At 31.0% G+C, this 26,273-nt stretch overlaps 1 protein-coding gene across 2 annotated transcripts in view; it reads right to left on the bottom strand.

Moving 5' to 3' along the window:
- Positions 1 to 1,167: 1,167 nt before the first annotated feature.
- LOC106871068 (discoidin domain-containing receptor 2) overlaps positions 1,168 to 26,273 on the bottom strand; it is a 187,781-nt gene continuing 162,675 nt past the window's right edge. The window contains exons 9-13 of one of the 2 annotated variants that reach the window (XM_052972844.2): positions 14,371 to 14,693; positions 9,282 to 9,409; positions 8,473 to 8,670; positions 5,966 to 6,200; positions 1,168 to 3,415 (exon numbers count right to left, since the gene is read on the bottom strand). In XM_052972844.2, coding sequence (XP_052828804.1) covers positions 3,083 to 3,415; positions 5,966 to 6,200; positions 8,473 to 8,670; positions 9,282 to 9,409; positions 14,371 to 14,693 — 1,217 coding nt within the window. In that variant the 3' untranslated portion in view covers positions 1,168 to 3,082. The remainder of the gene's footprint in view (positions 3,416 to 5,965; positions 6,201 to 8,472; positions 8,671 to 9,281; positions 9,410 to 14,370; positions 14,694 to 26,273) is intronic. The other variant, XM_052972854.2, reaches the window with a different exon arrangement.

The raw sequence follows: 26,273 nt of genomic DNA, 5'->3' as shown, positions 1-26,273 counted from the left end.
TTGCAAACATTTTTAAAAAGCTACATAATTAACTTTTTACAAGCTATCATTGTATGATTTGAATAACATGCTTATATTTTGGTTGTAAAATGTTTGAGCAATTCATTTCATTTTTATTTGTTTAATTATGTTTTTATTTTGTTTCATTGAGAAGACCTTGCAACTAAAAGGCCAGGGTGTTTCTTAGGCTGTTAACTAAATCAGAAACATAATTTTTTTTCAAACTAGACAATACTGAATCAAAGACAAGGAGGCATCTCAGGATTTGTGCAATGAGTATTGAATTGCAAGGGTTATATGATAGCACTAATATTAATAATGGTAATAATCTACAAATATATATAAAAAAAGGAGAAATGTCAACTTAATGAATTGAAATGGTTTAAAATTTATTTTTGATGAAAAAATAGGAAGATTGTCAACATATTTTTTCTTTTACAGGTTTTTACTCTTTCTGATTTTCAGGAGTATTTTAGCAAATAAATGAAGCCTAACGATAAATCCCAGCCAATGTACAAATTGAAATTTTATTATTGGAAACATCTGTCCTTTCTTCTGCTTCTGTTTAGAGAAAAAGAAATAGTAAAAAAATAAAAGAAATGAGCAAATTGTAAATGGACGTTTTAGGTGACCAAACCAAGATGAAGCTTTCCTCCAAGGAATTGGATCCAATAGTAAAATCGGTTGAGAGCTAAATACTCACATTCGAACATCAAATTATTTCAAAGCATCCTACTTACACAGAAGATTTAGGAGTTAAGTAACACCTATCTATTTAAATAATGTAACTGAATTTTTTTCTTTTTCTCCAGGTCTCCAAATATTTCTAATTTTCTTTAGTTTCACAGGCTGCAAACTTAAAACTGACATGAATTGTGTGTATGTGTGTGTGTGATTATATTTGTATTACAAAGAGGAAGTTTTGCACAAATATTTGAAAGGAGGTTAAAGTTTTTCACTGTCAAAATTAAGAAACTAGAATGGAAATAGAATGCTTGAAACAATGGACAGCAGCTGCAATGCTAAAAGTTGGAAATAATTTAAATCACAATGAATATTTCAAACAGAAAAAGTGAAAAAAAGAAAAAAAGAAAAAAAAAAAAGAAAAAAAAAAGGAAAAATAATTGGAATAATTATAATAATAATGAAAAGGGGAAAGTGGGGAAATTGATTGAATCTATATTTAATTTTCTCTTTGAATTCATTTCTTCTTATGAAATTTAAAGAAATTTAATGTCTTTTCTTCTTTCTTTCGTTTTTCCTAGGAATTAGCTTGTTTCTGTTTGTTGTCTCTACACATCATCCATACTTCGGAGAAAGGATAGCAATAAATTGAATTTTAAATTATTTTCCTCTTTTGTATTGAATTTTTTTCAGTATTAAAGTTTTTAGGATTTTTTTTTAATGTTTGCCACAGTTTGCTGCATAAGATATGTTTCTCTGCATGCATGCCATTGTGGATTTCACAACACGAGAAAGATTTTTTGCTTTAGAATATCCATAGGTAATCATCATTATCATCATCATCCATATTGTATGTCCTTAGGAAGTTGAATTCTCTATAGAGTTGTTTGTGTTTATTTATATATTGTCTCTTATAATAGAGAATCACAAACAATATGTCAGATAACAACAGGCAGATAGAGTCCAGTGGGCATAATTTATCCTACATTTTTGTGCAGTGGATGAAAAAATTGTTTTGTATTTAAATATGCTATTTTTTTTTTAATATTTAAATTTTAAAGCAGTTTTATTACTGTTTTTTTTTTAATATATAATTCCTAAATTATAGGTGGTATGTTCTAGAATGCTGGAAGCTGTGCATTTATTTCCTTTGACTAACAAACCTAGGAACTGGTGGGAAGATACAATGGAACAATTCTTTCAAGAAACCTATGAATAAATTTGAACTTAAAATTTGTTTACACAAAATGAATACTTTTTCATTGACATATTTTTAAAATTAATTTACATAAAAAGAAATTTATCTAAAAAAAATTCTACCACAACAAAATAATTTTTTATGTAATACTTAGGAAACAGTGACAGCAACTAAAATATTTTCTGATGAACTTAAAAAAAAAATGAAGAAAAAAAGGGAAAATATATTTGTAGTAAACTGCTAGTTTATTATTGGCAGGTGGGGTTTAAAATAAAGGTGTGTCACTTCATAATTTCTATCTGCCTGTTTATAATGTGTCTGTATGCATGTATGTGTGTGTATGTATGTGTGTGTGTGCATAACAATATTTAGGTCTGACACAGAGGAGACATTCACAGAAGTCTGGAATAGCAGTATAACACAGTGACTGATCATCAATTGAAGAGGTTAAAAGGGATGTGAAGGTAGGGAAAGGGGAAGGAGAAAATTTGGGAGTTAGAAGAAAATGTAAGGTTTAGTTTATATTTTATCTTTTTTTTTTGTATTGCCATAAGCCCAACCATAAGTTATATTTTTTATAATTTTTTTATGCAAATTTAGCAATTGAACATATTCAATATTGAATGGCAAATTTTTCTTTTTCTTTTTTACCATTTTCTATAAATTGTTTTTTTAAATTTTTTTAAATGTGTGTGTGTGTGTGTGTGTGTGTGTATGTTTGTTTGATATATATATATATATACACATATACATATATATATATATATATACATATATAAGTATGTGTGTGTGTGTATATATATATACACACGCACATATATATACACACACATACGTATATATATGTGTGTGTGTATATATATATATATATATATATATATATATGTATGTATATGTATATATATATTTCTTAGTAGTCTCGCTGTTTGAAAATGTTTCATTGATAGCTCGAGGTACAAAGATACTGCCTATATTGTCGTTGGGGGCCATCAAAGAAAAGGTTGTAGGGATGGGGGACATCTCTCCTTAATGTCCTGAAGCTTGGTTTCTTGTTTATGTTTTATCATTGTGACACTTTATAGATGTCAATAATAAACCAATATAGTTTTAGACAGACAGGCATCTGGACATTTTGGCAGTGCTGGAGTTTGCAGGATTCTTTGGTCTGACTGTACTCTATACAGTACAGTTTTCTTTAAATCAGCAGATGGGCACTTTTATTTGATTCATTTTTTCATCCTTTGGGTTATACCCCATATTTTTCCGTTGAAGAAACATGTGAATTTCCCTAAATGACGGACGTTCACTCTCCTGTCGGTTCCAGCACTCACGCATTAAATCATAAATTTCCTTTGGGCAATTGGGCGGTTGTGGAAGATAAACCTGGCGTCCATCATTTCGGTAATAATGTCCAGCATTTTCAATAACTTGTTCATCAGTTAACGCTTCATATGGCTGTTCTTTTGCAAATGTTAATATTTCCCACAGTGTTACAGCAAATGACCACACATCACTCTTAGTCGTGAACTTGCCCTGTTTTAGGAAAAATAAACAACATTTTATGAACAGAATATTTACTTACAAACGAGTAATGTTGAAAACACAATAATTTCCTTCGAGTTCCCAAGATTAACCCTTTAGTATTCAAACTGGCCATATCAATCTCAAATGTTCTGCCTGTTTTATGTTTAGATCAGACAGATCTGGCCTTTCACACCTACCAATACAATGTCATTTTAAAAATAAACAATCATGTCATTGAAATCTCGAAGCTACAAGATAATGTATGAGGAGTTCAAAATGATTAAATAACTATTACATTTGCTAGAGTAATCTGAATGTTAAAGAGTTAAACAGTAATATTTAAATTTAGGATTATTCAAAAATTATTCTAACTATTATTAATTAACTACGCAAGTATCTGTTGATGAATGATTGTATTTGCTTATTTGACTTAACTGTTGTTCGCCATGTCTCAGTCCCATACAATAACACCGCTTTTATGTTAATGTTAAAAATTCTTATTTTGTTCTTTATTGAAATTACACTTGTGAAAAGCGGTCCTTGCCTTACTTATTCTCGTCTTAATATCTTCGTCGGTGCTGCCTGAGAATGTTATCTTACTACCTAAATACGAACACATAAGCAATATGGAGCTATGGCAAAGAATGAATCAAGTTTTGATTAGGGAGCAAATATTTAAGAAAAAGTGAAAGTGAATTGGTAGCACAATTAGAAAGGACACACCGGATGGATATAGAAAGATGGGTAGGCCTAAGAACTCATGGCGTAGATCAACACAAAAGGAACTAGAGAAAGGGGGACATTCATGGCAGAGTATAAGTACAAAAGCGAAAAATTATGCGACATGGAATTCAATTATAAGTGGCCTATATCCCGTGTTGGAGGGTTAAAGGCAAGGAAGAAGAATTATTAATTAACTAGCTGCTGGAATTCTGTCAATGAACAAACTGCATTGCAACACATTAACAATACTAATTTTTCCACATATCAAATTTGTGTAATGGCTGTGAAACCTTTTCCAACACAGCTGTTAAATGTTTCATTGTTAATGAACTACAAACAAATGGAGTGTGGCTATGTGTAAGAAGTTTGCTTTCCAATCACATGGTTCCGGATTCAGTCCAATTTTGTGGCACCTTGGGCAAGTGTTTTCTATTGGGCCATCCCATAAATAAGGTGTTTTTTTTATACTTCTTCTACAATGCTCTTCCATCTAGCTGGTAGACTTGCAAGGCCCCTCTTCCAAAATTCACTTGTCCATGACAAAAAATACTCCTTCAGTACTGTTCTGACCTAGTCTACAGAATTCATATTTTTTCCATCCACATGATTTTGAAGAATGCAGAATAAATAATAATCAGATGGGGCAATGTCTGGTCGGTGGGGCATTGCTTCCCATTCAAACTGCTCCAGCCTTTGTAATGTCATCTTTTTGCTGTGTGTGGCTGAGCATTATCCTGATGGAAGAACACCTTTCATCTTGAAACCAAAGATGTTTGCTTTTCTTCTAGCACTGACTTGAATGACTGGTTGAATGACCAAATCCAAGCTTCTCTGCTAGTTCCTCAAAAGTTACGATAGGTTTGCAGGACATCCTTGTTGAGCTCTACAGATCTTCCAAGACAAGGCTCGTCTTCTATGCTGTAGTTTCTGGCTTGGAATTTCTGGAACCACTGTTGACATTGGCTTACGCTTATAGTCTGATCCCCATATACTCCATTAATATTCCTCACACTTTCCATTGTATTGTTGCCTTTATTGAACTCATAAAGCAAAATACGCTGAATATGCTTTGTCACTTTCATTACAGCTTTGTAAAAATAACTGTTAAAATTGAACTGCACTCTTCAAAACTTGCACTAAGAATAAGGACAAGGTAAAATTACTACCTGCTTTTATAGCAAGTTGATGCAGGTAGTTTATCCCATCCCCCTCCGATTTTTAGTTCGTGCAATTGAAAAAACTGCATTATTTATGGGATGACCCAATACTATAACCTCAAGCTGACCAAAGCATTGTGAATGGATTTGGTAGATGGAAACTGAAAGAAGTCCATCATATATATATATATATATATATACCAGTACCAGTTGACTGGCATTTGTGCCGGTAGCACGTAAAAGCACCCACTACACTCTCCGAGTGGTTGGCGTTAGGAAGGGCATTCAACCGTAGAAACTGCCAAATCAGATTGGAGCCTCGTGTAGCCATCTGGCTTACCAGTCCTCAGTCAAATCGTTCAACCCATGCTAGCATGGAAAGCAGACGTTAAATGATAAATGATGATATCTATGCGTGTGTGTCTTTGTGTTTGTCCCCACCATCACTGCTTGACAACTGGTGTTGGTATGTTTACATTCCTGTAACTTAGCGATTTGGCAAAAGAGACTGATAGAATAAGTACTAGGCTTAAAAAATAAGTCTTGGGGTTGAGTTGTTTGAACTAAAATCCTTCAAGGTGGTGCTCCAGCTTGGCCACAGTCAAATGACTGAAACAAGTAAAAGAATAAAAGAATATTTAGTTAACATGTAAAAGACGAAGGTTCTTAAGCAACATACCAAGAGAATGCTTTCCCAGGCCATCCATCGGATGGGTAAGACAGCTCTTCCCTCTATCCTGTAATAATCTGCACTATAAAGACTCCTGCTCATGCCAAAGTCAGAGATCTTGATGCAGTAGTTGTGGCCCACAAGGCAATTCCTTGTGGCCAGATCACGATGGACCATATTCAGGGACTCGAGGTATTTCATTCCTGATGCAATCTGTGACGCCATGAAGATTAAACAACCATAGCTGAAAAGGGAAATGGAAAATTTAAAACATTGAAAATGATATGAAGAATGAAATACGAAACAAAGTATTTGGAAATTCAATTGAAATACTTGATGACAAGTTTGAACAACTGAAAGAAATAATATAAGTTAATGTTAAATTATAAATGTAAAAAAATTAATGAATAATCATTTTAGCTATATGAAATTGCATCAGTCTAGTTATTGATTTTAACCCAAGCCAAAATGGAAAATGGATGTTAAATGATTATGATGATGTTGAGGTAAGTGATTTCTATTTTGTGTTAACCTGTGAGATCCTAGTTTCTAAATTTATCATCTCATTTGTATTCAATGTTTCCGATCATCTATCAGATTAAAGTCAGTCTTTTTAGCTGCTGAAATTCAGCTTTCACTTCACTATTGCACAACATTTCCACCCACTTTCAATCACTAAATGTTTTTTTTGAATATTTTCTGGGTATTTTCTTTAACTTTAGAAACATTGAATGTATGTCATATGTGAAAACAATTTGTTTACTGTTCATTGTATTTATTTAATTCGATATTTGTTACTCTTCTTCTACATTGGAAAGATTCAGGAAGAGTACTAGAAAAACTTCTGTTGTCTACAGTGCCAAATATTAAAAGAAAAAAAAAGAAAAAAGGGAGACAACTCAATGATCTCCCCTTGCTATATTGAATAATCAAACTATGTTACGGACATCATTCAAGATTTCAATAGGACCACTGGAAATTTTTGTTGGGATAGACAAAGCTTAGAAGAAAGAAGTCTTTTCAGGACCAAGAGCTGTATTTTAAGCAGGTATCAACACATCACAAGGACTAACAGCACCAACAAGAGCAGGAGTTTTTACCTTGTTATTCGTCAATCTATCCCTGATATCAGCCAAAGTGAACACAAAACCAACATTGTTCTTAATGTGTGACAGTAACCTTTCAAGGGCTGCATTGTGCTCCAAATGACCTCTTATGGCCTTCCTCATCATTGTGATTTTTACCCATGAGGACAACTGCATGGCCCCTGAGTGACATTCTGAAGGTCTGCATCTGCCTGGAGCCAACATTGTCTGCCTTGACGATGAAGCATTTGGGATATTCATTAAGCAATTGAATGATCTTGATGAAATAGTTGGCTTTCCAGGTTGATTTATCTTCCTTGACCATCTCTTAGTTGCCATACTGTTTTAACGGGCAGCATATTATACATTCTCAGATTTATCTTTAAATTGCTGTGGTGTAGTCCCTGAGTTGAAAGAAAGACTGTCTATATCCTTTTTAAGCTCTCCCCGAGTAAGAATAACAGGGTAAGATTAATAGAGTCAACGATCTGTTTGAATGCTTGAAGTTTCATGGAAACTGAGATGAAGCTCCAGAGGAAAGCAATGTGTGAGAAAAAGTATAAAGCACAGCCTGGTAAATGAGACGTAGATATGACAGAAGGGAATACATCATGAAGGTTCAGTTAGAGCTGATACATTCTTTAAAAAAATATATAACATAAAGAAACATTGTTTCATATATATATATACATATGTGCACACACACATAACATTCAGTCTGCTAAAATGAATTCATAAGCACACACATAACATCTAAATATACATCTTTTTTCCTCTGATGATATTGTGCTCATGTCACATTAATGTAAATTTAATGTTTATTGAGTATTAATATATCTGAAATGGCTGTAAGTGAAGATGACCAACTTGCTGTTAATAATAAACAATTATTATCTTCCTAATCTCCATTTCCTTTTCTGCTTTTAAATGAATATAAACTATATCTTTTTATGTATATATACCTATTATTTTAAGGAAATTTATTCCCCCAAAATACTAGGTATTGAACCAGTATTTCCTTGGATGAACCATCCCTTCATGAGGTTTACACACCATCTAATTAAATTATATATATATATATATATATATATATATATATATATATATATATATATAGGCAGGTAGTTAGGGTAAATCCCAGCTGTTTTCTCTTGAAGTGCATCTGCTTATTTCATTATTACAATCCAATATCTGATCTCATATGCTGATGCATATTAGTTCAAATACATAATAAAATTCAGAATTATGGAAATATTATTTTGCAGAGTTATTGTAAAATAACAGGAAAGTGAAAATTTTTTGCTTCACTTTCCTGTTTTGTTTTATTTTATGTTTAAAAATAATACTAATATAATTATTAACATTTATATGTAAAATAAAATACACATGCGTTTGTAAAATGTTATTAGAAAATCTGATTTTAGTATTTACCTCATTGTCTTAGCATTGGTTGCAGCAGCCACAGGACTTTCAGGGACATGTTCCAAGATAAATTGATTGAGGTCTCCGTATTTCATATATTCGACAATCATACATAATGGTTCTTCTTGTGTGCAGACTCCAAGTACACGAACTATGTTTGGGTCTTTAAGCTGTGACATAATCTTGATCTCTTTGTGAAAATCAGCTCTGAATTAAAACAAATATTGTATTAGGAACTAACAGCAAATATATATATATATATATATATATATATATATATTAGTTTATGTATATATTAATATTATATCAGTTATTAAAACTTTCGATAATTTAAATACGTTAATAGTTACCAGAGGTTAATAGTTACCAGAGGTAGCAAAATTACACTCCCTGAAGAGAAATAAATGAGGAACCCCAACAAGTACTATCATTTATTTCGAAACATGTGTAGGAATTAAAGGAACTTTTATTGACATGCGTTTTGCTCCATTTATTATTATCCATATATATATATATAATTTATTTGGTGAGGTGATACGTTTTTGCAGAAGTACCTCCATGTTATTAAGGAATGTTTCTGGATACATCTTACACAATTTACAAATATCAGATTTAAATAAGTGTTTCAACTAGATTTCCTTCATACTACTCATATTTTGATATATAACACAGTGATTCCAATCATTAAATTGTCTTGCAACTCCAGCTGATGTGCTTATTCAAGCTAACAATTGTATTTATGTCTTTAAAAATGTTCACATAATAATGAAGGACAGAGAAAACGAAAAGTTCAGAGTGAGTCAAATTTAATTAATTACCTGGCTCTGTCATCAGCACTGGGACGTAGCATTTTTACAGCAACTAACATTGACCGCGGTGTTGTCCTTGTCACCACAAATTCTTCTCCCAAGAAGTCGGTTATTCGGGCAGCTTCACACAAATGAACCTAGACAAGAAAATAATTATTGTTAAACATGTTACGAAATATATAACTTTGGGAATTAGCATTTTTGTAATAAGATTAATGCTACACTACCAATGTAAGAAACAAGCTAAAAATTATAATTATTAAAGTACATTACATTAAAAACAAAACAAAACAAAACTGACATTTTCTCAAGAAAAATACAGGATATTTTATCAGGGGAATTAACACGAGAAAAAATGTATGAGTTATCTCCCTTACAATTTCTTTTTTTTATTAAATTTATATAAAACGAGAAATTCTGTCAATGATATAGCGAGTTGGTGTCAGTATTAGTGGACCTGCAGCCGTCAAGGGTTTCAGTCGAATATATCGACCTCAGTATTTGCTACTTCTTTTATCCATGTGGTATTTATCGAGTGGTTAAGTTCTTTTACACGACTATTATTTTAGCAAGTTTTGTATCTAACTCAATTGCAAGCAGGGGCACGCACACACAAGCATATTAATTCGTTTATGTCATTAATGTTTTGCTTGTTTCAGCCACTGCGGCAATGCTTTGACCATTTTAAAGACTGTTGTCTTTTAAAGCTTGATACTTATTTATTTAATTTTTTTAGCTGAACTGCTAATTACAGGAACTTTAACAATCAATGTGCAGAGAAAGATGAAGATTTGCACAACCACATACAAACACAGGAATTCACTTGTTTTTTCGGTGTCTTTCACCTGTTTCCTATGCTAGCATAGGTTGAACAAATACAACAAGGTATTGTTTTACAGCTAGGTGTCCTTCCTGTTAAATCTAAACTGTTTCTCAATTTTTTTATTTTACTGGTTTTTGAAAGCGCAAAATCTAGACAACCATTTTATATGACAATATCATAAAGTTCAATGATTTCATGTAAATATTAACCCAGTCACACACTCACATACATGCATGACAGGCTTCAACTGTTCTCATCATCCTAAATCCACCCACAAGACATTGGTTGACCCTAGATTACAGTAGAAGACTTCCAGTGTCCTGTGTAGTACGATAGAATGCAAGATCACATGGTAGCAGGACAAAACCCAAATATATACAGCTATAAGAGGCTTCAGCACAGTTTCCATCAACCAAATTCATTCACAAAGCATTGGCTAGCTCAGTGCTTTAGCAAAAGACACTCGCCCAAGACGGTGTGCAATGAGAATAAACCTGAAACCTTGTGGTTGCAAAGAAAAACTTCTTAACCATATAGCCATGCCAATGCCCTACGCATGCACACACAATCTACAAAACAAATTAAAATGATAGTTTAGAGACAAAATTTAAGCTTAAGGAAGAATGTACAGCCACAACCGAAAAACTTAGATATAAATCTATCAACAACCAACACCAAATACTGAATATACAATTTGCCAAGATCCTAAATTAGTCTGTCCTAGTTTCTCTGCAAGCAACTCAATCAGTAAAATACCTTTTATTAGAAGAACATGTTGAAAGTTGCTGAAAGTGTATATGAAGATGCAGTACTAACAACTAATAAGATGCTTGTGCCAGGACAATATTAATGCAAGAATAAGGATAAATTACCAAACATGTGACCATGCATCAGGTTACTTTGGAAAATGAAATATCAAGTCCAACAGACAACTAATATTCAAACAATGCCTGAAATATGATCTAGCCATGACAAAACTTCTTCCAGCTTCCTGAACAAACAAGTTTTACAACTATTGCCAGCCACAGTTAAAACAATAGCACCTGTTGGAATATGTGCTTACTCAGAGGGGCAACATTACAGATGCAAGCTGTACATCTGTCATGAGGGAGGCTGAGTACTGCTTCACTAATCATGTGTTGATACATAGTGTATGCAATTTGTCTGTGAGATTGAAGTTCAAGGAATTTAGCAAAACTGCACTGAAACGAGTAGAAAACAAAAAATCCGAAGTGCATTGTACACTTACAGCAAATATGACCAGCAAGATAAAAAAGGCTACCAACATTACACCAGCCATGCGTAAGATAATCCACAAAACAGCTACTGTCTAAATTGGGTTTCCCAAATCTGAACACACTGACTATTGTTTGAAAAACACAAGTACCATCAATCTATTCTAGATAGATGAGGTACAGAGCAAGGTATCAGCTGACTCAAAGACATGGAAGCTTTGCTATAAAATCAACTGCAGCTGTTTTAAGATTAATAATGGAACTAAGAGGCAAGTAAAATTCAAGAACTTGATGATTTTCAGTGTGGTGGTCTTCAGCACCAGTCTAAGATAGATACACAGTCTCTCTGGCTGGAATACAGGGGTATATGTAGGTCAAGCCTGTGTCTTCTCAATTTGAGGTCAGGGGGTTTTGTCCATACTATTTTTTATGATTTTTATAAAAAATGGGGTTAGTTCAGTGCTAGGACGTCCACTACAAATATTTTCATCAGTACAAGTATTTCTTAGCTCACTGAGCAACCAGCATGATCCCATTTCCTACTATTCAGCTACTGTAGGAAATATAATTGGTTTTCCATCTTCACAACCCAAACAGATGGCAGAATTCTTTATTGCAGCAGTCAGAGTATCATGTACATCACTGACAATGAAATGCAGCCACTTCCCCGCTTCATTACATGGAAGGTGTAGAGTAAGTGAAAGCAATTACAAATCTCTAGTTGCCTGTGCAGCTGCAGTTACTGCAATGCTTAAGAGGTGGAGTCTCGGTCATTTTTAGAAATGAAGCATGAATAATAATCAAGAAATGGTCTTACTAGAGTGAGCTACATATATATTTACACATATACATATTAATATATATGTTCATTACAAAAAAAAAATATATATCTACCAAACAAATTGAGTTCTATATTAGATAATGGCTGTAGTGTGGAAAATCTATGATTATACATATTTTAGGATATTTACATTATGGTAAATATATATTTTCACAATTTCCAACTACCAAATTCTGTGCACAAATATTGGTTAACATTAAGTCTTTCATTGCTACTCAAGCAGTGGAATCTCACTCAGAACCATGTAGTTATGATACAAACTTCTTAACCAAAAGGTTATGTGAAGAAATATCTTTTTCTTATTGTGAAGGAATAAAATTCAATTTATTGTTAAGTCTATGTTAAACTGTTATTTGAAGGGGATGATATTCCACTTATTGTTTTATGGACAGGATTCAAATGGAAATAATCACATACTCCTCTGCAAAATAATGTATTCCAGCAATTAAAATTAATTAAAGGCAACATATTGCAGATCTAAAAATTATTCACACACACACATGTACCATCAGAGTATATTTTTTCTATTCAGAATGCATTTTCTAAATGTAGCTCGCTGTGCCAGCATCATACAGTGAATGTTATATTTATTCTCCTCTTGCCAGCTCTAATTTTTTTTTTTTTAATTCAGGAAGAATTTGTTAGTGAAATTAAATAAGTTCAACTGAGGATCAGAAAGCAGACTGCAGAATATGTTACCCAGGAGATTAAGTCTGTACTATGGTGTGCTTGACAATTTTAAAGATATCTTTGTTCAAGTTAACCAATAAATTTTTTATTTAAGACAATAAATAAATAAATGAAAGAAAAGTAATTTTTGATAGGGCTTATATAAGGTCATGTTTCTTTGCATTTCTGTTACATCAGTACATAGTTTTTATATATCATGAACATTATATTCTAAGTAATCACATTATAAATATTATATTCCATTTTCTCCATGTTGTGTGTTAAAATAGAGTTAACATTCATTTCTAGCAAGCACATTCCTCAAAATGTGATTACACCTAATAGAGAAAAAACATTCAATATCTTATTACTACAGCCTTCATTGCCATTTTCCCGGCATTTCCTTTATCTATGCATTCAACTTAGTTTAATGAGAATTTAAAGTTGTTTAACCATTTATATTCATTATTTACTTTCTATATTCTTTTCAAAATAAAAGCAGGTGCAAAATTAGCAAAGCATCACACACTTACACACATAAATACAGTTAAAATTTTCAGACCATTTATAAAATCATTGCATCTATTGTTTCAATGGTGATGGTATTTTTGTAAAACTTTTCTATTTCCACACATAATTGCATGTATAAATTGCATGAATTACAGTTTCACTGCAGAGATTCTGATCCACTATTGTCTTTTTTAGTATCGAAACATTATACCGTTTCCTGAGTTAGAATTATGAAGTAGCTGAAAGTAAGAGACATATGCTGAAGTGCTTTTATTGATCAATACAAAGGCTTCAGCCATTATAGTTTTAGCATATTACCAATTATGGCTAGAACACTCGACTGCAGAGAATTATACAAACACCTGAGTAAGACACACAATTTCTCATCCTTAAATAACAACACTTTTCCAGACATATTCTGTATTTTTAAACTATTATGTTCAAGGAGAAAAGCATTGCACATGGCAAAAAAGATGGTAGAATTAATGAGAAACTAAATAAAAATGAAAATCAAAAAGAAAATTAGCATATTGTTGAAACACTTGATAAATGAAAAAGTTCCTGGGTTTACATTCAGTAGTTTCCAAGAGTCTAGTGAGAAAAACAAACTATGGATTGCAAAATCCAGAGAAATACTTGTAATTGGTGCTTTGAGAACAGATAGTGATTGCTAATGAAGTCTGGGAAGAGAGTCTGGGAGCATAGTGATAATCTAATGAAGCTTTTAAGAAACACACAACTCTATGAAGCCAAGAATCATATTTTCATTCTTCCCTTCTGTAGCATCAACTATAAGAATTCTTATAAAGTTTTCACAAAAAACTAACTCCAAAGATCATATCAGCATCATAAGAAACTCTTAGGTCTAGATTTCATCTTGTCCTCCTCAGTTTGACAAAAGATCTTTTTCATAGTTCAACAAAAACTTTTGCCTATAGATGTTCAAAGGTGACAAAGCATTGCTGAAATCAAATCATATAAAGAAAAATTATTCAAATTTATAACATACACACATCTTACCTCTCCAAATTGTCCTTCACCAAGAACTTCAATGAATTTAAGGTTATCTCTAGGAAATTCTGCCACAGAGTAGTCAATACTAAGAAGTAGGTCAGCATTGGGTACTGCATAAATATTGTTGCCACTAACCCCCTGTAGACTGGGAATGTTAGGCACGTGTACATTGACTATATCTGCAGCAGCATAAAGTGCTTCATAGTTGGGAGGTTTGTCAAGTGTGTTACCCATGATGGGTGTGCCCTTGGGAGGTCGTGGAGGTCGTGGTGGTAGGGACACTGTCAAAGATGACTTGGTCACGTCAGGTACAGCATAATCACGGGAATCTGGAATGTGGTGAAATAGAAAACTCAAAGCGTATTGTTTTAAAAACAGATATTAAACAAATGAATTTAACCATCTTAAAGACAAAAATAATACCATATGGATGGCTAAATCTCTGATATTTCAGTCACTTGTGATTTTTATTTTTCCTGATTCAAAACATTAACATTTTTAATTTTATTTAAAATTACCTGAAAATTTTATTCAAAAATTTATTCAAATTAGTCAATTAAAGGAAATCTTAGGTATTGATACGAACAAGTAGTAGTATCTTTAGTTTTGGAATATTTTCTTTCAAGTATCAAAAGCAGCAATAGGACCAAGATATTGACAGGGCTAATTGTAGCAGAGGTAGACATGTAGTCAGTTAAATCAAACCAACTACATTATTTTATTAACTCTAAACACTTGAAAGGTGAATTGTCACAGGCATTTTAATTCAAGTCAGCAAAAGAAATTAAGTATTATGCGACATTTTACTTCACTATTCTACTATCTTGGGTCTTCATCCCTCTACATTGTCATATTATAGTCTGAACCAAAATTGTTAAAGGACTCCTCCTCATAGTATACAATTATTTTGGGTTTTTGCATGCAAGGAACTATTTTGAAAAAAAAAAGAAAAAATTCTATGATGCATTCTTTAGTCAAGTGGGCAATGAAAAAGCTATATATGGCTGAATGATTTGTAAAAATTGTTCAGGCCATGTAAATAAGTGAACGTTTCAATAAGGCCATGGGGAAGGAGGATATGTTGTAGAGGCAGATATGCACCAAGGACTGATACCAGTCTTGATTTCTTTGATAGTTTAGGTTCACAGAAGTACAAGAAGAGATATCTAGTTTCTTTATCCTGATATTAAGACTGATTCAATCCAGATTTTTTGAAATGATTAAAAACTTTAGAGTTGTTTCTGATTGATACAACAAAGGGCTAAAAAGTGAATATCATAAAAACTAGCTTACTAATTTAAAGGGGGTTATTATCATCTGAGAAACAGACTTGCTTAATATATGCAGTAAAGAAGTAGACAAGACCTCAGTGTTGTGTAGTCAACGAAAATAAGGTGAACAAAAGGGGTAATGGATCCATGGCAGATTGACAAGGAACCAGAATCACAGATGCATCGCATGCACTGAAGCTGCTAACTTCATGAGCAACCTCTGCTTAACCTATAGAAAATGAATAAGATCATCTACAGACCCACTATTTTGAGATTAGAAAGCAGAAGGTGCTAGTCTCTAAGAATTGTTTACTTTTCTTTATCTATTGAAATTCAAGTATTTTGTTTCCAGAATTTAAAATAATGTTATCTGTTTTTGTGTTTTAATTGCATTATGTAAAATTGTTTCTGTCTTCAGTAGGTTTTAATTCAAAAATTAAAATCTGTGGTGTTTGTTTAAATATAGCTAATTATTGCTGCTTCTGTTGGTGATTATAGATTTCTCTCCCAAAACAAAAAGGCAGAAGATCTGCAGGATTTGGAGAAAGGCTTCTGAATATGGTCCATAGGCCAAACTTTATACACTTCTGATGATATTTAACTGCAAACAAGTTGTAGAAGTGACTGAGTATCAAAGAGATTTGAAAATATACATTTAAAAACTGATTGTAATAGTATGAACATCTAATTAAAACAATGCATGCTAGGGAAAAGTGCTATAAGTTAGTTTTAGAGAGTATTTGTGGAAGATAAAGACTTAAGAAGATTAGGCCTAATAGATGAGATAGTGCAGGTTTAAAATATGTATAATGTTACTGCGTCCCATCCTATTTGTTTCACTGTAAAAGAAATGATTTCATCAAATCAATAATTTTATTTTTTAATTATGGAAAAATATCAAACAAAGGACTAATAATTTTAATTCTTGAAACTGATTTAATAGGTAATTAATTTTAATTAAAAAAATATTAAAGTAAGGAACTAATATTGTGATAACTGCAATTTTTGCAGGTCCTTATAACTATTAATAAGCAGACGAATCTGTGGAATAAAATCTTTTGTTAAACTAGGAATTCTAAGGCGGTGGGTAGATTCTTTTTCTCCCAACATTTTGCATGTTAGAATCAAAAATATGGAAGTCATTCACTAATACACTACAATCCTAGCTCACGGCTTCTGCTGTTATAATCTAGCAAGTTGCATATCCAGATGATCTGATTCTCCTAATTCTGTTACTACTATTATTTCAATAAACATTTTTCATCATATTTCTTGCCTATAACTGCAATTCCATCCCTACCCACATAGTCTTAAATATGATGTTCAAACTGAATGTCAACTATATTGATCAACCTACTCTGGGAAGGCTTGAAAATACTGTGGACACTGCTCTTCTCACTAAATTATAACCTCCCACGCACCATTATTCTCTTTTCTTCCTCTTATCTACATTTACTCCTCCCCATTATTATTTTAACACCTTCACTTGTGATCAGTGTCTCCTTTTTCAAAAGATGAATATCTTCAATTTGTGAAGATTACCCACCCAGAAGAGCTACTATTCCAGATTAAAACTAATATATCAGGATAGTTTAAAAAATTAAAAAAAAATCTTCCAGTAGAACTTGTATAAAATATTGATCTATCTGAAGACAGTGTAGTAAAACTGATGTTAAAGAGAGCTGTTTGTCACCATTACCTTGTCATGACAATCACATGCAGAATATGCTATATTTTCTCAGTAAGAAGTAGGTAGGTAAGTGTAAGTTAGTAGACAATGTCTATAATTTGTTGAAATAAAAGTCAAAGGCACCATAGAGTTTCAGATCAACCTTTCAAAGTAATAAGATTAATAGTAAACTGATTGTAATGTGAAAATGTGACTTGCTACTAATAGACATTATTATTGAAGCATTGAACTGTAAAACAATCATTAAAAAAACAAATCCTTCACAAAATCTTTAAGCAACATAAATTTGATTTGAATATTACTTGTAGTTTACTTAAAATTAAACCCCACAACCTATTTTTTGTTTTCACTTTACATTCATTTCACTTATGGAAAGCCATTAAAAAAATTTTTGTAGCTAAAACAGAATACAGAAAATAAAAACAACCCCCAAATAAAACAAAGCGTATTCATGATAAAGTTTATTTACATACTAAATAATCAATTATTAACTAATTAGAAGCAATGTTTGGAAAAAGATAAGAAATAAAAAGTAAAATGTAGAAAATACCTAAATTATTGATAGTAGTATCTAAAGGGTTGACACAAATAGGCCAGTTTATTGTCTTTGATATATAATTCATGAATCTTAGAATTTACACATCAAATTGCTAATGAGCCAAAATGTTTAGTGCCAAAAACATTGTTCAGCTCATGCATAAAAAACATACATACATATATGCACACACACACACACACACTGAAGAGTGTGTACGTAACTATTTTTTAGCACTAAAATATTATGAAAAAAAAAAAGTTATAGTCATTTGGAAACTGTAAAGAACTTATTTTGTTTTCAGTTTTTCCTCCAGTAAAAAGAAAGTAAAGAAATTATTTTTGATTCTATTTCAAGCAATAAACTCTTCAGATTTTCTTCAGTTGGCTTTTGTAGAACTTTATCCAAAGAAAAATATTGAATAAGGATAAGGAGAGAGTATTTAAAAGGAAAACTTTGTATTTGCCTTAATTTCTGTAAAAGCTATCAGACAATTTTAATATTGTATACTTAATATATATATATATATATATATATATATATATATATATATACTGCTAATAAAATGAGAAATATAATATACCAAAATTCATTGATATTTCTGTTAAAATATATTTCAATAATATATTTTTTTTAAATGTAAAAAAAAAAAAAAAAACCAAACAAACAGAAAAACATTTGAATATTTTAAATAATGTTATACATGATGAAAAATGGTTTTCAGAAAAGCTATTGCATGGATGCTTTTTTTTTTTTCACAAAATAAAAATTAGTCTTAACAGAATATTGAATTTTATTAGTGTAAATAAAATGTCAACTCTTCTAAAAGTTATTAGAATACTATTCATGCTATGTAGGCCCATGAATGAGTATATGTTTGTTTGAAGGTATCAGGTATCTAGCTTTTGAGAGATGGGAAAAGAAAAAAAATGAATACAATACAACATTGCGTGGACCAAGTCATATAAATACATTCTAGCTACAATATATATATATATATATATATATATATATATATACTATATATATATATATGTGCAAATGCACACACACACACACACACACACACACACACATATATATATAAGCAAGCCATAGCAAAAATAAAAACATGTAATAACATCAAAAATGAAAATCAAAAATATTTAGAAAAATCAGAAAACATTCATTACAAAAAAGCACAATAAAAACAGCCATGCAATTTGATGAAATGTCATGCCATACCAGCAGTTTGATGAGTTTAATTAGAGGAAAATTCAAAGTAATAAAAAAAAATGTTAATAATACTGACTATGAATGATAATATTATGCAAGGGCTTAGTCCAGAAGTAAACAGACATGGAAGGATGTATAACTGAGTGTATATAGTGGTAGATAGGAGCTGGTGATAAAGCATTTGAGTGAAATCCTAGAATAGTTGAGAAAATCGAGTGTTTCTCCATTTGATTTAGTGAAAATGTAGATAAAAGACAATACACACTGTAGATTGTTACTCCTCTAATACTTTGTCAGTGTCAGCTAGGAGAGTTATGTTAATGTAGTTGCAGAAATTATAGTTTAAATATGACAAAAGAATGTTGAAACTTGTTAAAAAAAAAACTTAAATGAATTATGTATGTAATTGGATTTAGGATGTTTTATGATTAATTATGATTAGCATGACAATGAATTGAAATACTAAATCCTTTGATAGGCGCTGAAAAATACTGCTATACTTTCAGTAGTTCAAGATAGAATAATAGCAAGACCTTTGTTACTAACAAATTTAGGGATGCTGATGCTGATAACAGGGAAAATAATTTAGCAATTATATACTTAGATCACAAGAGAAACCTAGAAATATCTTTTCCTTAAAAAAAGAAAAAAATGGTATAAAAGTTCTTAAAGTGCAATCGTGGTTAAATCTGACTTTTAAAATGGATTCTAATCTAGTTAAACTTTTAACAGAAGGCAAAGAAGTATAAGAAGCATATTAGGAGTAGAAGTCTAAAAATCTCTTCCTCTAGTGATATCTTATTTGATAACAGAAAAGAATTTCCTGGTTCAAACTACTATACATCAGTTATCATGGTGGGAAAAAATATGGATATTTTTCACACAGTTTTCAAGTTCTAAATATTATTCAATCCTATTCCATTAAGACAAAATATTTATTAATAACAAAAAAAATGAATGATGCAAGGATCTGTATAACATGAAGCAAAATTGATAGGACAGAGGTCAGTAGAAGCGCATTTTTTAGTGAATAAAGCAAGAAAAAAATTGAAAAATGCAGTAAAGAACAATAAAAAAAAATGTTAAATTCAAAACTAAACTAAAAGAAATTAAAGAATAAAACAAGCAAAAATAATCTCCAACAGCTGTGGAAGAATTTCATTTTATAGAAAAAAAATACATAGCAGGCAATAAGAAATAATATTGCTAGGTGGCCAGCATTTTTGGCAGCAAGATTGGAATACGAGGAGATGGAATGGATTCTGACCATAGATCTCTAGTGTACTGGCAGATTAAGACAACAAGAGAGCAGTGTGGAAGGGTGGACAGCAGGGAGGTGATGGAAGTGGGTCATTCAGGCATTGTTGATTAGAGAGAATTATAGGTCTGGTACGACAAAATAGTAATGGTGGGAAATGGAGGCTAATTCCCTACCAAAAGCAAGCCTTTCATTATCATTATTGTTTCGTCAATTAGCTTTGGAGAAATTACAGTAATTTTATTTTTAAAGTTCTACATTTTGCTGAGTTTTGAAGTTTTAAGCCTTATTATTATTATTATCATTATTATTATTATTACTATTATTATTATTATTATTATTGTCTTCAAATAAAAATACTTCTTCAAGTTTTATCAGATAAAAATCAAACTAAAATATAGTGATATCATGAAGGCTGTATTTTAATGACATTTACGTCAGATGAAAATAAGAAAAGTTGAAAGTATGTAAGTGATGGGAGAGAAGTGTTTAAATTTCCAATCAAACTTTGATGTAAGCTATTAATAGCTTTTAAGGGAGAGGAGCTGTGATGTAAAGAAGTATATATAAATAAAAACAAAACTTAGGATATATGCAATCTGATCAGTTTGATAGCACTGTTATTAGAGTTTAGATAAGAGGAGTCTAAAGATGATAGGTGAATCAAATACTATAATTGAAAACAAGTGAGGAAAAAAAAAATAATAGGGTTCTCGATATGTTGATAAGAATAGTTAAAATGCTTTAAGATTGTTATATATATTTTCAACTTATCATGAATTAAAAAAAAAAAAAAAAGTAATTGCTGGTACACATTTTGGATATTAATGTATGAAGTTATTAAGTTTAAAATAAGATAAACTCACTCTATAGCTCAGAAATAACTATCAAACTGAAAGAAGTCATTTTCAATTTGAACTTTATAGAAAACTGAGATTTACTCCTGTCACAATAACGATTGGAGAAAAGGTTTAGCACTGTACCTTCTCACAGACAAATACACTAAGAGTTGAAAGTATTTTGTTAACACTAAAAGTATAGGTTTTAATGTTATTAACACCATGTCTACCACTATAGATACTCTATCTTTGATTTAAAAATTTCCAGTTTAAAGTAATAAGATTGCCTATAAATTTGTAAAATAAAGCAAATCTTAGGCATCATCACGCAGGGAGAATGAAGTGCATGCCTAAGGATAAGTAAGAGACAAAAGAACATAGAGCAACAGATACCAACTTCGATTGAAATAAAGATAAAAATGAAGAGATAAAAATAAGATATATATAGACATCCCAAACTGAAGCTGTGTGGCAAATAAAGCCATTGTTGATGAATAAGAGAAAAAAGGAGAGAGAGTTGTCAACAAGAATTAGAGTTTTAAAACACCTCACTAAGGTAAAGATTTAAAAATGAAAGAAAAAGGATAAAAACTGAAGACAGTGACAATTGAAAATGTAAAGTTAGTTCGCCAAAAGGATAATTTATTCAGAGAATATTCATAATTATTTGGCTGGGGAGATTTAAGCAAAAAAGATAATAATGTATAAATTCTTTGAATGCAAAAAGAACAAGGGATTCTTTTATTCTAAGTATAAAAGTTATTTATGAAGATTGAAAATTAAAGAAGAAAAAGACAGATGTTTATACTGACCTATTACTCTATTGATTATAATATTAACAAGAACTGTATGATAATTCTGGAGAAAATTACCTTTTTTTTTTTAAATATATATAAGAGTAATAAGGAAAATTATTACCTAATGAGAAGTTTCAAATGAAGTCAATGACAATGTATATTTTACAGCTTTTTTTTAATACTAAAAATATTTTTTAATACATTTTATGGTAAAAAAAAATTCACAAAATGAAGCAAAAAATAAAAAATCTGCCATTTTTTTTTTTAAATAGAAGTTTTTGTAATAAAATAAACAGAAACGTATTCTGTTTGCCAGCATTGAGATATAATTGGTTTCAATACAACTTGCAATCAACAATCTACTCAGTATCAAAGTTGAAGAAAATAAGAGACTAAAATCTCATCCCACATACAGACACACACACTCATACACATTTAGAAGTAACAAATTATCCAGCATTTATTACTGAATGATGATTGCAAGATCTATTTGAAACCAGCAATATCACAATTCAATAGAAATTATCAAAACAAACCTTTTTAACAAAATACCAAACAATGTAATTTCTACTGAAAGCTCCCACTTTTTTTTTTAACCAAATAACAGAGATCAAAAGTTTTCTTTTCTTCCTTGCCCCATTTAGATCAATTAAGATTCAATATATAAGCTTTTCTATATTTAACAAGGAAATGTTGGTTAATTAGCATCAGAAACAAATATGAAGTAGAATTTCTTAATGTTATCATACCATGTTTGAAAAAATACCATTGTATTGTATTTGGAAGAAATAATGATTTCATAGCAGAAATTTGGCAGATCCTTTAAACTCAGGTGTATTTTAAAGTGTAATTAAAATACAACAAGTTTAATGTTAATATGAAGATCTCCCACCACCGAAAAACTTCTCACGTGTTAGAAACATAGATGAATAGATGATAATTGATACATATATTATGGTATTTGTTACATAAAGTTAATGTTCAAAAGAGTGGTTTTCTTTACTTAGTGGGAATCTATTACTTTTAATTTCCATAACTTTATAGTTTTATTTTACAGAGATTTTTGTTTTGCTTTTGGCAACTGTTCAGTTAGAAGTGAATAAATTATTATTCCAATTGAAATGTTCCATTTTAATTATATGTTCTTTTTTTCATTCAATTATAAATTTTAAATAAAGCATTATCTAATATATAAATATGAATTTGGGCTTTGGTTAACTTTACAATTCAATAAATTGGTGAAGATTTGAGGGTTATCTTTAGAAATAATGAGTAAAATGAGAAAACCATATGAAAGATGATGAGTAATTATTTGCCTACTGATTTCAAGAATATATTTGATAGAAGTACCAATTATTTTGCAAGATTTGAAGATGGTATTGTAAAAGGCCAATAGTATACAAGCTGTTCTTGGAAGTATCTTAGTCTCTTCAATTGTTTATATACCGACAAAATATCTCAATGAAACAATGATAATAATTATAATAATAATAATTCAATGGTATCGGCATAATTATTCATAAAGTAATTAATTCCATTCTCACTGATGTTTAACATTAGGAATATGTCTAGGTAAGATAAAGATTTGAAATCTGAAGCCGTTTAAATCAAATACCAATCTTTATGTTGGTCCCAAAGCATTTTGTTCTTAGTCATTTGAATAAATGTTGGTGCAAATCAATATCTAAAAGACAAGTTTTTCACTGCTACTTCCAAGTGAATCATAAAAATATCAAAAATCAATTTTGCTAAAATAGAAACTAGACTGTCACCAAGTAAAAGATATTTCAAATTCATAAACTATTTCAATACAACAGTTTACCTAAATCTATTCTATATAATGATGATAATCTTTATATACTCAACAGACCACATTTAGTCTATAACTGTCAATTTTCATGGCAGTTTTCATGAAGAGATGAAGATTAGAATTTCTGCTTCTTTCAAGCATGATTTTACAACTTATGTAAGATATACTGTGCAAGTGTATGTGCTTTTAAACACACACACACACATACAAGGTGCATTGTGTAATTGTGAACAAACTTTAGCAGGCCATAAATGGAAAATGACTAACAATCTTATGCAACATGTCTAGTTTTAATTTTCTCATTACTGCCAGTATCAACATGGCAGATTCCAATATGACACAGGAAATGGAAAGGCATGCTGCCAGCCACAGTGACTTGGTGAATGTCAGCTTCTTGAACATGGCTGGGTCATTCATGTTCAGGACAAGAGCAGGGGTCCACTGGCAGTGACATGTTATTTGTGATTAAGAGAAAGAAACATTCACAGCGGATCCAATATATCAACAATGACACCCTCAATGTATTGATAGAAGCCACCACCAAAATTTCCAAGGTGGTGGAGTCCACTACTTGATATGTGATGCACAAAGACTTCAAGGCATAAACTCTAGCAAAAAGAAGGGAATAGCTCATGTCCAGTAAAATTCACCCCTCCCCCACAAAAATACCGTGTGCTCATGACTCCCTAATTCTTTTGATTTGAACCCCTTGGACTGCTGCATTTGAGGTGTTGGGAGAGTGAGGACCAGCAAGCCTCTTCATAGTGCCAAGGATTTGGTGGTGGTGGTGGTGGGGGGAACCCACTAACATGGGCACTATGAATAAGCATGGAAGGGAAAGGCATCTAATCTTGGCATACATTCACTTCAGGGACCAAGGGCAGTTTTGTTGAAATGCTTGTTTCTTTAGTATACCAAGTTGAATGTATGTGTTGTTATTCTGGGATTTTAATTTTTGGCATGTTTGTTTTTCTTGTTTTATTTTGTTCCTGATTGCTTTTGTACACTGTGTGTGTGTGTGTGTGTGTGCGCACAGGTAAGCATAGGAAAACTTGTAAAATGATGATTTTAGATAGATACCATTGTTACTGACATTATGTATATGTTCATCTGGATTTGAACTTAAATTTCAACCAGATTAATATTGATTACTGCTGTAATTCTAGATGTCAGTGATTAGCATTATTTTATGTTAATATTTATGTACTGACACCTTATAAATATAATAGTTCTAAGAATGAACTGCAATTTTAACATTTTGCCATACAACCTTTACTTTACTTCTATAAGAAATCTTGGGCACCCATTTTCAATTGATCAGCATTGTCTTTTTCTTTTTTAATAGAACCATCTCTATGGTATTCAAGTTAAGCAGGCATCACATGGTTTCACTGTCAACCAATAGCTAATAAGTGTGAAAGACTTAATAACCTTAAAGTCTTCTCTAAGCATGAAAGTACTGTATGAATAAAATCAAAGAACATGTTCCAAAATAAACAGAACATGAATAGAATATCTTCTAAAACCTTAATACAATGTCATAACGATTTTAATAATTACTAAAGAAATGAAGGGACCAGATGAAAACAATTAGATCAGATTAAACAAACTGTTGAAAAGAAAACAGATCAACACAATATTTGTTACTGATAGTGAATAATTTTAGTACATTTTATTCAATTTAAGCTAATTAGCGAAGTCAGATATAGTTTAAAACTGAATATTGAATGTTCTAAAAATTAGCGCAACAAAACATTAGTTTTAAGAATATAATAAATCAAATAGAAAAAAAAAAAAAAATTAAAATCTATCATCTTATACACTGACATATTCAGACTAGTGTCGTCATCGTGGTTGATGCAGTAAAGTATCATTTCAGCCATTATAACTAAACAACCAGTTTGAAGATAACAGCCTAAATATATCAGTATACAATAAGGATAAATCTTTATCTCAGAAATTCAGACAAAAATTAAATTCTATCACCTATAACTAAAGAAGATTATTTCAGAATTTCGGAAATAACAAACCATATCTTTAACTTAATGAAAACTTACTTAGATAATGCTACTTTCATTTTCAAACTTCTAATTCTCAAAGATTTAGAGGTAGAATTTGAATAGTTTAAAACAAGCATGATGTAGATACAACAAAGCTAATGGGGGGGGGGGGGAATTGCCCTTTTAAAGAAATGATATAAAGAAAAATGAGAAACTAATGTTGAAGAGAAAATATATGAAAACTCGATGTATAAATTATAAAATAAATTTTAAAATGTATATTTTAAAATTCACAATTTACACTGGGTAATCTATATAACAACATGTCAACAAAATAACATCAGAATGTGACAATAGAAAGAAGAGAAATAGTAAAATACTCATAACTAGATATCTTAGCTGAGGTGGGAAAGGAACAAAATAATGCATGGATGAGCAAACTGATAACAAATGAAATTGAATTTGACAACAAACATTTCTTCTAACACAATGTT

This window comes from Octopus bimaculoides, chromosome 1 (genome assembly GCF_046866305.1).
Source record: "Octopus bimaculoides isolate indiv1 chromosome 1, ASM4686630v1, whole genome shotgun sequence".
NCBI classification, from domain to species: Eukaryota; Metazoa; Mollusca; class Cephalopoda; order Octopoda; family Octopodidae; genus Octopus; species Octopus bimaculoides.
This window is presented reverse-complemented; position numbering and strand designations above follow the sequence as displayed.